General features: G+C 39.2%; 1 protein-coding gene across 2 annotated transcripts in view; it reads right to left on the reverse strand.

The window, feature by feature from the left end:
- slc16a10 (solute carrier family 16 member 10) overlaps positions 1 to 17,136 on the reverse strand; it is a 41,532-nt gene extending 24,396 nt beyond the window's left edge. Inside the window, exons 1-2 of one of the 2 annotated variants that reach the window (XM_079375820.1) lie at positions 16,779 to 17,136; positions 785 to 929 (exon numbers count right to left, since the gene is read on the reverse strand). In XM_079375820.1, the coding sequence (XP_079231946.1) occupies positions 785 to 929; positions 16,779 to 17,034 (401 nt within the window). In that variant the 5' untranslated portion in view covers positions 17,035 to 17,136. The remainder of the gene's footprint in view (positions 1 to 784; positions 930 to 16,778) is intronic. The other variant, XM_079375819.1, reaches the window with a different exon arrangement.
- Positions 17,137 to 17,906: the final 770 nt, after the last annotated feature.

Genomic DNA, 17,906 nt, shown 5'->3' on the forward strand with positions numbered 1-17,906 from the left:
CATTTAAGTAGTAAATATGTCTGTGATCGTCTCATACAGGCATATGCACTGTTAGGGATAATATGTTGCAAACAAAGTATGTTAAGTAATCATCTTACTTTTTAATATCTTTACTGACTTTAAGTGTTGAAAGCCTCAAAAACAGTCTTCCCTCTTCTCCTTCACACAGACGAGACGAGAAGAGAAGAGAAGAGAAGAGAAGAGAAGAGAAGAGAAGAGAAGAGAAGAGAAGAGAAGAGAAGAGAAGAGAAGAGAAGAGAAGAGAAGAGAAGAGAAGAGAAGAGAAGAGAAGAGAAGAGAAGAGAAGAGGGTCAAGTACAAGTACAGAGCCTTGTGGGACCCCGGTGTCAGACCAAAACAATACAGTGTTGTATGTTTCAGTTTAATTGATTTAATATAACTCTGGGTCTCAAAGGACTGAGTATGATAAGAAGACATCTGTGAGCTGATACGCACAGTCCTTCAAATCATGCATCAGAATAAAAATATTTTATTCATCCACTGCTTACAGACAAATCCATTACTCCCTTTTGACAGTGAACATAAAATCACACAAGTAGGATAGTAGGGTATATAAACAGATGGGTTAGTGCAACTGGAAAGAAATGACTCCATCCTGTTTATAGTCCACTGGCTAAGCACTGGTAAGCACACTCAGCAATGAAGCATGGTCAGTTACCATCTACTTCCAATTACATGTAAATACATGTAAAGCTTATTTTTAACTGCTTAGCAATTAAAAAAAGTCTTTATTTAACACCTGAGGTGAAAATAATGCACTTACGTGACGAAGGAACTGGCCAGAAGTCCCACAAACGCCACCGCTGCCCCTCCAACCGCTGTAATCCGGCAGCCGAGCAGATCGGTGAACACACTGACGATCGGCGAGCAGAAGAAGATCATGCCCATTGAGAGAGAGCCGACCCATGCTGCATACACACAGAGAGAGAAGCCAACAGGATGAGTAAATGAAACTTCCATTAGAAATATTTAAATGTGTTTACACGTGTGATAATAAACAACTCATTATAATATCCTGTTTTACTGATTTACATTAAAAAACCAACAACACAGGCCAGATTGAGTCAAATGACAAGAGTGCATCAGTGTCCATCAATCCAAATAAAAGAAGAAAAAAATCAAATGGGATGAAAGATTTTTCATTTGTAAAGCAATTCATTCAACAGATCATTCAGCATAGGCATTATTATTTCCAGCATGAAATAGCTCTATAGTGATGTATAACCCTACTGTGATTTACTGTAAGTGCTGTGCTACTGTATTTCAGCACAGTCCTGCATGTTTGTTCTTATCACAGAAGCACAGAGAGAAAGATACCACACACAGATACACAGAGACACAAACATTCATCTAACACACAGACTTCCATTATATTTCCATTATATTTCTGTTGCACAAAAGTTACTTAAATGTCCTTAATTGAGCTTTGAAATGTTTTAGGATGCATTGGATGACAGGCGTCACTCAAACACTACTGTGTTTTATTCGTGAGCCTCTGACATGCATTACTGTCCTTCATTCTGCAGTTTCACATGGGAAGTCAAAGCGATCATGTGATGATCTGGGTTATGGAGCGAGTCTCTCTCCAACACACACACACACACACACACTTCCATCTAACTTCCCTAAAGAACACCACATATCATACTCATGAAGATGTCCGATTTATTTTACTTTATTTCATCAAAACTGTCCTGAATCTTATGAGTCTTGTATGAATAAGTTTTTTATTAAATAAATTCTATTAATTTTATAATAAGACAAGGACCAGCAATGTGGCATCACTGTGAGACAAGTGTGGTGCAGCTTCATCTGAAGAGGAGGACCTGAGTGAAACCGTGGCGTGTGTTTACGGGTCTGTAATGATTCGTCACACACTCCAGTGAGCATCAGAGATGCTGGAAACACACTGTTAGCACAGCAAAGAAAACACACTCACATCCGTGCGTCCCGAACAAACACACGGGCTGACGACAGAGGACCAAACACACGCTCACCGTCTGACTGACAGAGGACACGCGTTACACAGCGCTTCATACAACACAGATCGGGTCAATGCAGCTTCACAAACAGAAAACAACAACAGCAATCCATCAAATATGAAACCACTTCCATTTCAGCTCTAAAAGATAATAGTTCAGTTTAGCTCAGTAACTGATGTTGCAAAGTTAATTCAGTTCAAGTGCTGTTTTCATTCGATAGTTTAAGCAGTTAAACTGACAGTATTATAGAATATTAAACCCCATCTGAAGTCCAGACTGTGCTGCAGCATAAACACTGCTGATCTTAAAGGAATATTCCAGCTGAAGCTCAAATAAAGCTCTACTGACTTCTGTTAAGAAATATCAGTATCAGCTCCAACAATCCAATTACTTGAGCTGTATTACAAAAAAATGATGTGAATGACAAGAACTGAAAAAGCAAGGAATACAATTAATTATTATTTTACATTACATTAATGAGTAATGATTTGCAGGAGAATAAAGATGTTTGGCAACAGATCAGGAGTGACTCCTGTTCACACTGGATCTAATTATTAGCAATATAAATATTTTTATGGTTTTACTATAATAACCCTGACAAAACAGAGCAAACTACAAGCCTTCATATCCCATCTTTGAGGATTTCATTTTTATTCTAAATGTCTGTTATCGTTTCACATTTGTGGCCAAAACTTAACAGAGCCCTCATAGTGACTGATTGAAGTGAGCCAACGAGACACACTTCACTGTTGTGCTGTGTTTTTACTCTGTACCATGGAAACACCAAACTACGGAAACAGAGAAAAAGTGCTGCTGTCTTCTCGGACAGAGTTATGTCCTTCTGTTCCTGAAAAGCAGCTTCCTGAGAGCCACAAACACTTGACTGTGTGACGTGAAGAGCGGATTGAGATCCAGTCAATCTCCTGTTTCTGTCTTCTGCGATCAGATCCATGAGCGAGCGACACACCCAGAGTCCAGCTCAGATTATCTCTTCATGATAAGATCGTGGATGTTATCCTCAAGTCCAGAGTGTGTTGATCTGTATTTATGCTGACAGACATGAGCTTTACAGGACAAGGGTCTTCAGCGCTCAGTGAAATCAGCCTTATTCCTTATATTTTCCTACATTCATTTTTCCCTCTCTTTAATTTTTCTGGATTTAGTTTTAAACTAATAATCAAAAAGCATGTCTAAACAATTTAATTCATTCATTTTGTTTTTCATAAAACAAAATATAACAATCTATTAACATTTTTACAGTCATATTGTAAAATGAGTAAAATACTGCCAAAATGTTAGTAATACACTGTATAAAAAAAGGTTTTCTCAACTTATTTTTGTAGGGGATTTTTGAGTTTTCTCAACTTTTTGTTGTATAAACTGAATACAAAACTTGAGAAAACTCAAAAAATCTGCCTTAAACATTTTTTTACAGTGTATGCCCTATGATTCGAAGTGTGTTTTATACTATGTGGATTTTCATTTTTCTGGATTTTGGATTTGATAATTTAAGGCAATTCAGTCAAAAGAAAAGTTGGTCATCAAATGAATGTAGCCTATAAAGCTGTTCAACTCATCTTTTAAAATGTAATCAAATGAAACTGAAACAATTCCTTTTATTTGTTGGTAACAATGTGCTGCACAATGAGGTTCACAGTTTAAATTAAAATGAAAAATTGTACTATATTCTTTTGAGAAGTGAATTCTGCTGTACAATAGTAATATATTTCTTGAAGTGTAACTGGATTTCAGTGTTCTGACTGGATTGTGTGGTTGAGTGTGTTTTCTCTCCATCATAGAGCTTGTTGTGTGTTACGCAGTGAATATAACTTCAGGCGACTCCATTAGTGAGCTTTTCATAAATATAGATGTGTGTTTGGATACATGCTATAAATCACTGCCTCTAAAAATATCAGCCAGATGCACGTCTTTGGCCATTGTGCCGCGTCTCGCGCTGATATTTTGAGCATCCCAGCACAAGTGTTTTTAAGATGGCATGCCAAAGTTAAAAATAATCCAGCTTTTACAGAGACGTCTGGAGACCCTGTCCCATCTGAGCAGACGCCTTGAAGAAACACCGGACCTCAGAGGACTGCGTCACACTTCAGATCAACAGCTCTGGGTCCACAATATCAGGCACCTGATTCTGATGAATTACTAGCAACATAACAGCTGGTCTGAATGTTTATATAGGTTTAGAAACTTAGAGGTTTCATAGGCCTTACAGACAGATCTGTTTAAAATGCTACATAGAGACAATTCTACACAATTTCTTTATATTTAACAAAATGAACGGACCGGGATGGAAGAACACTTCATGTCCCAGAATTCCCAGAACAGCCTGCTGAATTTCTTCGAATCATATCGAATGGATTTGGGCTCTGGAAGTAAATAATAGCATTCATTTGTGTTCATAAGCAAACTGATTTTGAATGCTAACTTCTAAGACAGACCTACTGTGAGCTCAGAGGATGTTAACGATGATGTGTTAAATCTGTTTGCATTATTATATAATTAATCATGATTAGAACTCCTGGTGACCTCTCAAACCATTTAAATATTTGCATGCATAATAAACATTTATTGCAACAAATGTAAAAGATATTGTTTTTTGATATACACACATCATTCACACATATCACCCGCAGTGCTTCATGGGATTGCAGTTCTTTCCTTTAATAAAGCTGTTAAGTCCAAGTCTTTTGTTACTTTTGTCTGGCTTTCAAAAACTTTCTGTGCTTCAAATCAAAGTTCATGACGTTGTGATTCTCCTCGTTGATGGCTGCGTTCATTCATCATGACTTAACACGCTTTAACAAAGCCCTATGAGAAAAACTTGTGTACACTCTGTTCCAGCATATTCTATTTCCTGTAATTCCATTTCAACTTCCTACGGCCTATCTGTTGGATCAGGTCACATGACGGGTGGGTGAAGTCTGTTTCTGTAGTTTTCAGAACAGAATGTGATCGCAGGAACGAGATGAGTGCTGATAATTACAGCAGAATTCAGACGCAGGTTGAGCGAACAGCACAGACACATCTGAGTCCAGTCTCTGGAAGCACTGCTGTTGACGGACACACACACACCACTCACTCTCACTGTCACACACACACACACAGTCTCTCCAGGATCCACAACATGCTGCCTCAGGCTCTTCCTGAAGATCACAGAGGCTTTATGGCATCAGCCAATCCTTCCGTTGAGTGTTTCCAGCTCTGAACTCGTTTCCTAACCTCGGCTCGTTACCCAGAAGCACTTCTGATCCCCAGCGTGACTCTGCAGAATCTGCAGCAGGCTTTATGGGGATCCGTGCACAGCTGGCACACATTAGGCTGACCGCTGGACGATCTGACAGCAGTCGAGCGTAGCTTACAGTAACGTATGGGACAGGAATGCTGCTGCTAGAAAGGAATCTCACTCTGAACATTTTTCTATAGGTGAAGACGACTCACTCCCATAATGTAGAGAACTCAAGTCCTAATATTTCCATGTCCTGTTTCAGGATGTAAGACAGGCCACGTGTCCAGAGGGAGGCTGGATGGAGCTCAAACTCCAGCGTCCCATGTTGAAATCTACCCTACCATTGTGTTGAATATCTGCGGGTGTAATTTGACCCCATTGGTTTCTATGCAATTTGCCAAAAATCAACACTATGGGAAAAAATAAGACTCATCTACAAACAGAAACCTCTAATGTAGCTTGTCAGAGACTAAAAAAAATACATAAAATTATATATTATGAACTCGCATATTATGAACATTTTTATGTTGAAAATCAGCTGAACAAAAGACAAGTCTTTGATTTAGAGTAAAGTTCGAGTCTTACATTTCTAAACTTATTTTTGAAGTTCTTATTTCATACTGTAGTGTTTGACAAGCATAAATAAAGTGTTTCAGGGTTATTAAGCCTTTCGTTAAAAAAAAACACAATTGACCCCAAATAACTAGTTAATTACAGAGCGATCTCGAATCTACCTTTTCTGTCAAAGATACTAGAAAAGGTAGTATCCTCACAATTATATTCCTTCTTAGAGAAAAATGGTATCTGTGAGGATTTCCAGTCAGGATTTAGACCGTATCATAGTACTGAGACTGCTCTCATTAGAATTACAAATGACCTGCTTCTATCATCTGATCGTGGTTGTACAGGTATCTCTTTATTAGTGCTACTGGATCTTAGCGCTGCGTTCAATACTATCGACCACAATATTCTTTTAAATGGACTAGAAAATTATGTTGGTGCATTAGCATGGTTCAAATTGTACTTATCTGACTGTCATCAATTCATGGCAGAGGTGATAAAGAGGTAACATACCAATCACAAGTGCAGTATTGAGTACCTCAAGGCTCAGTACTAGGGCCATTACTTTTCTCGCTTTGCATGTTACCCTTGGGAGATATTATCAGGAGACATGGTGTTAGCTTTCACTGTTATGCTGATGATACTCAGCTCTATATTTCTTTGTGGCCCGATGAAACATACCAATTTGAAAACTGGATGACGAGTAATTTCTTACTGCTAAATTCTGAAAAAACAGAGGTGTTAATTATCAGACCTAAAACCCCCACATGTAGTAACCTAGAACACTGTCTAACACTTGATGGCTGCTCTGTCAATTCTTTGTCATCAGTCAGGAACCTAGGTGTGCTGTTTGATAGCAATCTTTCTTTAGAAAGCCAAGTTTCGAGCAATTGTAAAACTGCATGTTTCCATCTTAAATATATATTTAAATTATGACCTATGCTCTTAATGTCTAATGCAGAAACATTAATTATGACCTCAAGGTTAGGTTATTGCAATGCTTTATTGGGCAGTTGCTCTGCAGACTTAATAAACTCCAGCGGGTCCAAAATGCAGCAGCTAGAGTTCTTACTAGAACCAGGAAGTATGACCATATTAGCCCGGTTCTGTCAACACTGCACTGGCTCCCTATTAAACATCGTATAGATTTTAAGATCTTGCTAACTACTTATAAAGCCCTGAATGGCTTCGCTCCTCAGTACTTGAGCGAGCTCTTGTCACATTATAGTCCTCCACGTCCGCTGCGATCTCAAAACTCTGGCCGTTTGATAATACCTAGAATATCAAAATCGACTGCGGGCGGGAGATCGTTTTCCTATTTAGCGCCCAAACTCAGGAACAATCTACCTAACACTGTTCGGGAAGCAGACACACTCTGTCAGTTTCAATCTAGATTAAAGACACATTTCTTTAACCTGGTTTACACATAATACAGTAATACGCTTCTAATATTCAAATCTGTTAAAGGATTGTTAGGCTGCATTAATTAGGTCAACCGGAACTGGGAACCCTTCCCACTTCTAACACACAATGTACTTGTTACATCATTAGAAGAATAGCATCTACGCTAATATTAGTCTGTTTCTTTCTTATTCCGAGATCACCGTAGCCACCCAGCTCCAGACTGTATCCAGATCAGATGGTGGATCAGCACCTAGAGATGACCTCTACAGCCCTGAACGTCAGCGGAGACCAGGACACCTAGATGAGCCCCAGAGACTGATCCCCAGTGAAGACCCTGACTCCTAGACAGGCATCAGGAAAAGACCTCGGGAACCAGTTGAGTCCTCTGCACAATCTGACTCTGCTGCAGTTGGAACAAACTACTGGTTCATCTGGCCAGAGGAGAACTGGCCCCCAACGGAGCCTGGTGTCTCCCAAGGTTTTTTTCTCCATTCTGTCACCGATGGAGTTTTGGTTCCTGCCGCCTCTGGCTTGCTCAGTTGGGGACACTTCATTTCCAGGGATATCGTCGACCTGATTGCACAGATGCTATTTAAACTGAACTGAGCTGGACGATGCCATCGCTGAATTGATGAAATGCCTTTAATTGAAAATTGAGTGTTTAATCTTGTCCTTTTGAATTACTGACACATTTTCCTGTTTAATACCGTAAAGCTGTTTTGAGACAAACTGTATTGTTAAAAGTGCTATATAAATAAAGTTGACTAACTGAATTGATTGTTTTTAGTCGCTTTGGATAAAAGCGTCAGCTAAATGAATAAATGTAAATGTAAATGTACTATTGTGGCTGAGGTGAATAAAGTTAGAATTGGAGTTTGCCGATATAGTAATCTTTGGGGCATCAAAGATTTGATCTCAGTTTAATTCTAAATAATTGGATATTTTATCTTTTACCTCCTTATAAGCTAGGCACTGTATTTTGCTCCACTGGAAATATCTCTCAATGGCTAGAGGATACCATGCTTTTTCTGAAATTGGAAAAAATGAGATGTTCTGGGGAAAGTAATTATTTTAGTAAACGGAACCATTTTATAGTTTACTTTAAGTCTTGTGTTTAATATGCTTGTTTATATAATTTATGTATATTTGATTTATTGAATGTATTTATTTTGCTTTGTCTGTATTTTCTTCATTAGTGGTTGCGTATTATCTTACACAAAAAAGGAGTGATAATATTGTGTAATAATTTGTTTTCTTGTAATATTTGTTCTAATAAAAAAGTTTTTCTTGCTGTTTTTCTACATGGCAACTGAATTAGATTTTCCAAAACTTATCTATACAAAACAAAAAACAAGAACAAATGCTATATTCTTTTTTTAAAAAGTATATATTTGTACCTTTTTTTTCCCCTACAACTTCATATTAGTACCTCATATACATATTTAGATACATATTTGTACCTTTAGAAAGGTGTATGTTGAATCTTTTCATGCACAATCAAGGCCCTAAATGAAAAATAGTCACAAAATGTCAAGAAAATAGAAATAATCTAACTATTGTGTGGGTCACACTGACCTGAAACACATTAGCAGGTTAAGAACGTGTGGAAATACAGCAGACACTTTAGCGTCGGTCATAAAGCTGCTCTCTGTTCACAGGAGCCCCTCCAGGCCTCAGACGCGTCTGAACTCATGTTCTCTCTGCTCGTATCGGGCCCTTATCACCACACGAGCAGCAGCCACGTCTGCTTTCCCACAGAGCGCTGCACTTACAGGGTGATGTTGCCATGCTGTAGAGCGGCAGCGATTGGTGCTCCTACAGGACGCTCCTCGCCGTTCCCGTGTTTACCTTACCTGTTTATCTGCAGGAACCTTCACCTAAAGCGTGTGTCAACACAGATCAAGTGCTCGGTTGACTATTAACTCACATGTGCGGCAGTGCACGTGTCGTCTGTCACCAACGCCACCTGCTTCACCGCAGACCGAGCCAAGGCCAGACACCGCTGCTTATATGAAGGAGGAACTAAGGAAGAACTGAACACATCCTGTTCAACGTCTGCTTCCATAACAAACTCACAGAGAACATCCCAGAAGACCAGGCTGAGCTCACAGCACACAATAAGGCTGGACTGACAGACCTTTCAAGGTAAAGTCAATAAAAGACGCCCAAGCAGCATTTCTACAGGAACGACAACAATCAGCCTCCAACACACACTGCTGCGGAGCACAACACACACACACACAGAGAGCTACTGACCTCCCATCTATTGCAGTTGATGAAAAATACATCATACTGATTATAATGAGCGTCTTTCTGATTAGACTATAACGGCTAGCTCTTTTCCTACAACCCTGGGTCTGAGAGCAAATAAAGCAGTAATGCAGAACCAGATGATGCACAGATAATGCAGTCGATTAACTAATCTGTGCACTTCTACTGCTATAAGATAATAATCCACTTGTATAGTGTGTGTGTGTGTGTGTGTGTGTGTGTGGGAATGCATAAAACAGAAATGAACGGCTGTGTGGTTTCAGTCTTTATGAACTCGTTAAGTCTCGCCAGCTTACTGTGATCTCAAATAAACAGATGAAAACATAAATCCTCAATCCAAAAATAGGCTTAAATTTAAGATTTAATTTGAATTTGAAATCAATTGAATCAAATTTGATCGAAAAAGATCAAGTTTGTATTTGAACAACACAGTTTTAACTTAACCCAAAAAAAGCATATTTGTCAGTCATAAATAAAACAGGTCGGATTTCTGCAATCAAAAAAATCATGGTTTACAGCTTTTTAACTATTTGCATAATTTTTTACATTTAAACAATCAATGCATGAAATGCATTCATTTTACTTTTAATGTTTACTTAATTTAATTTTTATTTACATATTTATTTAAAAAGTTAAAAAGCATGAATGTGGTTAGCTGTGGAACAAGCATGGAAACAAATAAGATTTATTAATGTTAAATATATAAAGCTGGTGTTATTGTGCATTTAAAACACCTTTACTTTATTAGTACAATTACAGAAATCTGACATCAGAAATCTTTCATATATGTATGGCTGACAAATATGCATCACATTGATTTTATTAGTTTATGTTAAAACGGTGTAATCCAAATTCATTGAAACTTTGTGTGACCGTTTATATTTCCCTGCTAAAGTACTGCAGCACAGTCGGACTGGGCTTGATTGGGATTCATCATCTGGGTTATGAAAAGAGTGAAGAAGAGTAGTTGGTTGTGTTTCTCCTGCTGTGTCAGATATCGTATGTGATTAATGAGATGTGCTGAAGCGTTTCTAGAGAAAGTGCTCTGGAAACACTGGGTCAGACGTGTTTGACGGAGACTGCAGAGGAACTGAGCCGATATCAGTCTGCTGACGCTGGGAAACATTTCCTTTGGCAGTTTTTCACTTCTCAGAATGACTGGAGATGGATGGGCCCAGTGTTGGCTCTTATTTCAGGAACATGAGCACAACATGACTGCACTGATTACACCGCAGCTCATCTCACATGAATAAGCCACGGCAACCCTGTTTGTCTGCTCATGAATGCTGGGATGCCACGACTGATTGAGAAGAATCATGCTTTACTGAGCTGTGCGTGTCGAGTACGCCACTGTATTCTGAAACTGCACAAAACTACAACAGCATGCTGGTGAAAAACAAGCCCACTCACTTATGATAAACATGACCACTAACTTCCACGTCTGCATCCCAATGGCCAAATCAGACTAAAGCGCAGTCTGAAAGATAACTGGCTTTTGCTTACAGAAAATTAAACTTGATATATCTGACACCATCAAAAAGTATTACACTTTATAAAACAGGGCTTCTCACTGAAAACGGACAGTAAACCTACAAAGCAAGCTTTCCTCTGTCATACTCAAAAGCAGTGTTGGGGAAATGGACTTATAATAGTAATGAATTACAATATTGCATTACTTCATAAAATAATTAATTGCATTACTTAGTTACTTTTTATTACTGCTGTCATACGATTAATCGCATCCAAAATAAAAGTTTTTGTTTACATAATATATGTGTGCTGTGTATATTTATTATGTATATATAAATACACATACATGCATGCATATATTTCAGTAAAATAGGTTATGTTTATATATTAAATGTTTATTTATCATATAAGTTATATGAATATAAATGTAGACATGTAAATACATGTAAATATTTTCAAAATATATGCTGTATGTGTGTGTCTTTATATATACATAATAAATATACACAGAACACACACACATATGCAAACAAAAACTATTTTGGATGCGATTAATCGTTTGACAGCACTACTTTTTATGGAAAGTAATGCGTTATGTTACTTTTTGTCACCTGGGCTGGGCTCACTTATTTACATTTAATAACAAAAACTTATATTATATAAGTTTATAATATAATTATATTATATAAACTTATACTAATATCCTAAACTTATATTTTTGGCAACTATAAAGGCCCTTTCACACAAAAAGTGAAATGAATGATCCTCGAACTGAAGGAAGTGTCTCTGTATCTCAATCCTGACTCCTCTCAACACGGGACAGGAGAGATATCAGTGAAGAACAGAAGTAACTTGATGCTTATTTGGAAAAGTAGCTAATATTTCATTGTGAATTTAAAAGAACTGCGTCACTGTATTCATCAGCTATTCTTCATCCTGCAGATCCGGTGTAATTCAGTGTCTGAGACAGAAACGAGACACACGTCTAACATCATTCCTCGAGTCATCTGAAGGTCAAAGCTCATTTCTCGCTCTAACTGTACTGTGGGATGTTCGTCAGATCACAGCAGCAGCGCTGGATCAACAGTCGTGCTTGCTCATGGGCTTACAGGAGTCTCAAAACTGATCTGAAGAGTTTAAATAGATGGCAGCCTTGCTAAATGGTTGCTAAGGCGCTGCGAGTGGTTGCTAAGGTGGCTAGAGGGAGTTTTCAGCAGGTCTTGTGTGTTTTGTTTGAACTGTTTGACAAACATGAGACTCTGAACATCAAACTCAAACTTATTTGCACAGCACTTTTCACAAAATACATTGCTGCAAAGCAGCTTTACAGAAAATCACCATGTTAATGTTTATAATATCTTCATGCCTTATTCACATTCAGCAGATTTGAGCTGGATGATGATATAGTCTACTTTCTTGCAACAATATAACAATCAAGCAGCTGAGATTTGCTGTGTAATATCTATGATTTTTCATGTTTTTAAAGAAGTCTCTTCTGCTCATCAAGCCTGCATTTATTTGATCCAAACTGCAGCAAAAGCAGTAATATTGTGAAATATTATTAGAATGTAAAACAGCTGTTTTCTCTGTGAATATGTGTTAAACTGTAATGTATTTCTGTGATCTGCAGCTGTATTTTCAGCATCATTACTGCAGTCTTCAGTGTCACATGATCTTCAGAAATCATAATAATATACTGATTTACTGCTCAAAAAATATATATTATTACTTTGAAAACAGCCGAGTAATTTTTTCAGGTTTCTTTGATGAATATAAAGTTCAGAAGAACAGCATTTATCTGAAACAGAAATCTTTTGTAACATTATAAATGTCTTTATCATCACTTTTGATCGATTTAAAGCATCCTTGCTAAATAAAAAATACTAATTTCTAGAATCTCTTTCCCAAAAAAATTACACTGACTCCAAGCTTGGTGTATAATGTTACAAAAGCTTTTATTTCAGATAAATGCTGATCTTTGGATCTCTCTATTCATCAAAGAGTCCTGAAAACATTTACTCCACCGTTTTCAACATTGATAATAATCAGAAATGTTTGTTGAGCAGTAAATCAGTATATTATTATGATTTCTGAAGATCATGTGACACTGAAGACTGGAGTAATGATGAAGAAAATACAGCTGCAGATCACAGAAATACATTACAGTTTAACACATTCACATAGAAAACTGTTTCTTTAAATAGTAAAAATATTTCACAATATTGGTGTTTTTGCTGTACTTTGGATCAAATAAATGCATGCTTGGAGAGCAGAAGAATCCTACTGTTCAAAAGCGTTTGACTGCAGTGTATGTGGATAAAGCTGGATCCTCGGATATCAACTGTGCCATCAGCTGCTTCTGAGGAGACTGACCTCTGACCTTCTGACAGCTGGACATGATGCAATCCTCAGCAGCGTTACGCAGGAAGAGTTTAATGAGGGAATGAAGACATGGTTTGAGATCCAGTCTGTCAGATGCAAATGAATGCAGATAACAGCAGCAGGAGCGTTTCACAGCTATATTTGCTCTGTTGTTGTGTTAATGACTTTAACAGATTTCCTCTGAAAGTGCATCAAGCGCTCTGAGCACAAGCAGCGCATTACAATCACAATGTCCTCACACGCCTTCTACAGAGCTTCAGGACTTCCTGAAAACCACGTCATGAAAATGAAAGGAATAAATTATGTGCAATACTTCAGTATGGTTTCTATGTCTTCTATTAGCAATGCTTTAAAGATGTTTAAAAATATTTTGATTTTACAATAGCTCAAGGTTTAGCAGATTTCCATTAAACCTAAACACTATGTATGAACAGAATATGGAAATAACTTGATCATGCTGGAAAAAAAAAAAAGCGCTGGTCTTCGTCAGTATTGTTCTCTCGCGGTGCAAATGCATCAATATTATTACACCAAGAAACCAAATTACACTGTTAAAAATAAAGGTGCTTCACGATGCCACAGAACAACCTTTGTGTCTAAATGGTTCCATAAAGAACCTTTAACATCTGAAGAACCTTTCTGTTCCACAAAAAGGTTATTTGTGGTGAAAGATGGTTCTTCTTTTAAGGCCTTCATTTGTCTTTCTGATAGAGTTTTGAGACCTGAAGAAACCTGGCGTGTGCGAGAGCTGCATGATGACTCTGGAGCAGCTTCAGATCTTCATCACTGGTTTGAGCTGAGCTGTCATTCAGATGTAGATGAGCAGCTTCACACAGCTCACACAAACACTTTCACAGAGAATGATCTGAGACCCCTGATGGCACAGAACACGCATGATAACAGCCCGTACACGAGGCCTTCTGCTCACTCACACATTACAGGCGCTTCCAGACTCTCCTGCCGACTGCAGTCATGTGGAGAGAGAATACATGCACTTTAATGATCTAGAGGGCAAACGAATCATTGACAGAAACACTGGCGTGCCGTGACTGAGAAAGAAATACACGCTCCTCGTTGTCTTCTGGTGTGATCAGTCAGAACTCATCATTTGGGATGTAAAAACCTCATTTCACTACATTCCCCTCAGTAACAATAACTCAAAGATAACGCTTGAAGTCTCTTCTAAGGACATGTCAAGTCAAAGCAAGAGTTCTTATGCGGGTTTTATTTCTGATGGCCAAAACAATGATTTAACATCTTTTATATTATCATAATAGCACCCATGGGTTGTTTTGTGCTTCACAGAGCTTGAGCAGAAAAGCCTATAGAGCCCCATGTTGTCACAACTGGCATTAATATTTTCCTGGTCTAGGTTTTCTTGCAGGTTTGTGATTATATATGTCCCTGCAGCACAGAAGCAGTCATGAGTAACACAGGTATATCTGTAGCAATAGACAACAATACATTGTATGGATCAAAATTATACATTTATACATTATACATTAGGGGAAGTCGTGGCCTAATGGTTAGAGAGTCGGACTTGTAATCCAAAGGTTGTGGGTTCGAGTCTCGGGCCGGCAGGGATTGTAGGTGGGGGGAGTGAATGTCCAGCGCTCTCTCCACCCTCAATACCACGACTGAGGTGCCCTTGAGCAAGACACCGAACCCCCAAATGCTCCGGGTGTGTGTTCACGGTGTGTGTGTGTTCACTGCTGTGTGTGTTCACTGCTGTGTGTGTTCACTGCTGTGTGTGTTCACTGCTGTGTGTGTGTGTTCACGGTGTGTGTGTGCACTATGGATGGGTTAAATGCAGAGCACGAATTCCGAGTATGGGTCACCATAGTTGGCAGTATGTCACTTCACATTTCTCTTTTATGCCAAAAATCATTAGGATATTAAGATCATGTTCCATGAAGATATTTTGTAAATGTCCTACCGTAAATATATCTAAACTTCATTTTTGATTAGTAATATGCATTGCTAAGAACTTCATTTGAACAACTTTAAAGGAGATTTTCTCAATATTATGATTTGTTTGCTCCCTCAGATTCCAGATTTTCTAATAGTCAGGGACGTGCAGAGAGTTCCTCAGGGGCTTAATTATAAAATGAGACAAAGCACAGATCCAGATCACTCCACCATGTCTCTTTCACCTGATTATGAATGAGAACAGAAAAGAGCATATTGAACTTGGGCCCGATCATGATTGGATCGTGTATTAGACATGACAAACAGGCATTGATGAATTATGTAATATGCTCAAATGTGTCATATATTTTTAATTAACTCGACACACTAGCTTTGCTTATTGATGAGAAATGTTTGAAATATTGTTTGGTCGACCCACTCTGAAGAACCATAAGCTGGAGAGCCTCGGTTTCTGAACAAACTGGAATCAGTCAGTCATGCAAAACATACCTGCCTCAGATTGACAGATATACCAAAATAAACAGGGATTTACGACTTTTGTTTTGTACAAATGATCATGTTAATTAGAATTCAAATGAGTTTTGTTTTACTGACCACAATATATCATTGCTATTTGTCTGAGAGGGGCATTTTTGAATAATTGTGAAAAAGGGTAGCACTGCCTGCAAATAGTTGTATCTCAGACAAATATTGTCCTATCCTAACAAACCATACAGCAATGATGATGCATAAATCTGAATTTAAAATAATAATAATTGACCTTATGACAGGTTTTGTGCTCCAGAGTCACATATAAGATCTGAACACACTTTCGAAAGTAAATCCACGCTGATAATCATGCGCTGTGACAACAAGATACAAGTATGACGCGATTTCCTGACATTAAAGTACCCTACTTTCTGTGTATGACTTTGTTTCGAAAGTAGGAGAAGTGGTGTACTGTTTCACTTCACAGCTCACTCTCTCACACACACACACACACACACACACACACACACTACTCTCTCTCACTCACACACACACACACACACACACACACACACACTACTCTCTCTCTCACACACACACACACACACACATTACTCTCTCTCTCTCTCTCTCTCTCACTCACACACACACTACTCTCTCTCTCTCACACACACACACACACACACACACACACACACTAACTACTCTCTCTCTCTGGTTTTTATACTGAACAAACTGTGTGTGCTATTGCCCTACACCAACCCTACACCTAAACTTAGCCCTCACAGGAGACTTTGTGCATTTTTAGATTTTCAAAAAAACACCATTTAGTATGTTTTTTAAGCCTTTTGAATTACGGGGACATAGGCAGTGTCCTCATAAACCACCTTCATATTGTAATACCTCTGTCATACCCATGTCATTATACACATTTGTGTCCTCATAAACCACATAAACATACACACTCACACACACACACACTCACACACACACATTACTCTCTCTCTCTCTCACACATACGTGGATCGCTCGCTCTCCGGCGTTATTACCTGTTTTAAAGCGGAGGTCATCGTCGTTCTCGGAGCCGAACTCCTTCAGCAGAGACACGAACAGGATACCGAAGGCGTTCTGGATACCGAACACCGATCCGTTGCACCACATCGAGGCCAACATCACCACCCAGCCCCAGCCGCCCTCCGGGGGCTCCAGCTGCCGCGGCGTGTCCGCTGCACAGTCTCCGTTCTCCTGCTTCGCCTCCGGCTCCTCCGCGGCGCCTGGAGCGGGGTCTGACGCAGTCTCCGTCATGCTGGTCCGGTCTGGATGCGGAGAGAGAGAGCTGAGAGACCCGCTGATGGTCTTACACTAGAGCTACTCACTCACTGAATGACTGAATGCTGCTGTTGCAATAAGCTATAAATACAGGTCGGGCAGCAGAGGCGGGGCTACAGAGCGGGATCAGATGAGTCTTCTGCTGGAGATACAGGCTGCTGAATAATTACATGAGCATCAGCTCCAGCTCAACAATACCAGTGCATCTGCAGACTCACAGACTGAGTGACTCCAGCAGCTGGACTGCATCAGCCTACGCCAGACACATACACACACACACACACTTACTCAGGGCCGTCCTTAGCTGACGTGGGGCCCGGTGCAAGGTAGGGGTGGGTTAGGGTTAGGGTTAGGGTTAGGGCTAACCCCCCTCGGTCCGTTCATGACAGGTAGCCAATAGCACTTTTAGTACTTTTGCTACTTTGGGGGGGGGGGGGGGGGTCCATTTGCCACGGGGTCCCTCAAGCACGGGCCCCAGTGTGACTGCACCAGTTGCATCACCCTAAGGGCGGCCCTGTGCACACTAGCACACACACACACACACACGTTTGTTTTTGTGAAAAGTGGGTTCATCCCATAGGCGTAATGGTTTTTATACTGAACAAACTGTGTGTGCTATTGCCCTACACCAACCCTACACCTAAACTTAGCCCTCACAGGAGACTGTGCCTTTCTACTTTCCCCCAAAAAACCTCACTCTGTATGGTTTATAAGCGTTTTGAACAGTGGGGACATGGGGCAATGTCTTCATAAAATTATGATACCTTGTAATACCTGTCATACCTGTGTCATTATACAAATTTATGTCCTCATTTGTCACAAAAACACACGCACACACACATACACTG

This window comes from Barbus barbus (assembly GCF_936440315.1).
Source record: "Barbus barbus genome assembly, chromosome: 24".
Lineage (NCBI taxonomy): Eukaryota > Metazoa > Chordata > Actinopteri > Cypriniformes > Cyprinidae > Barbus > Barbus barbus.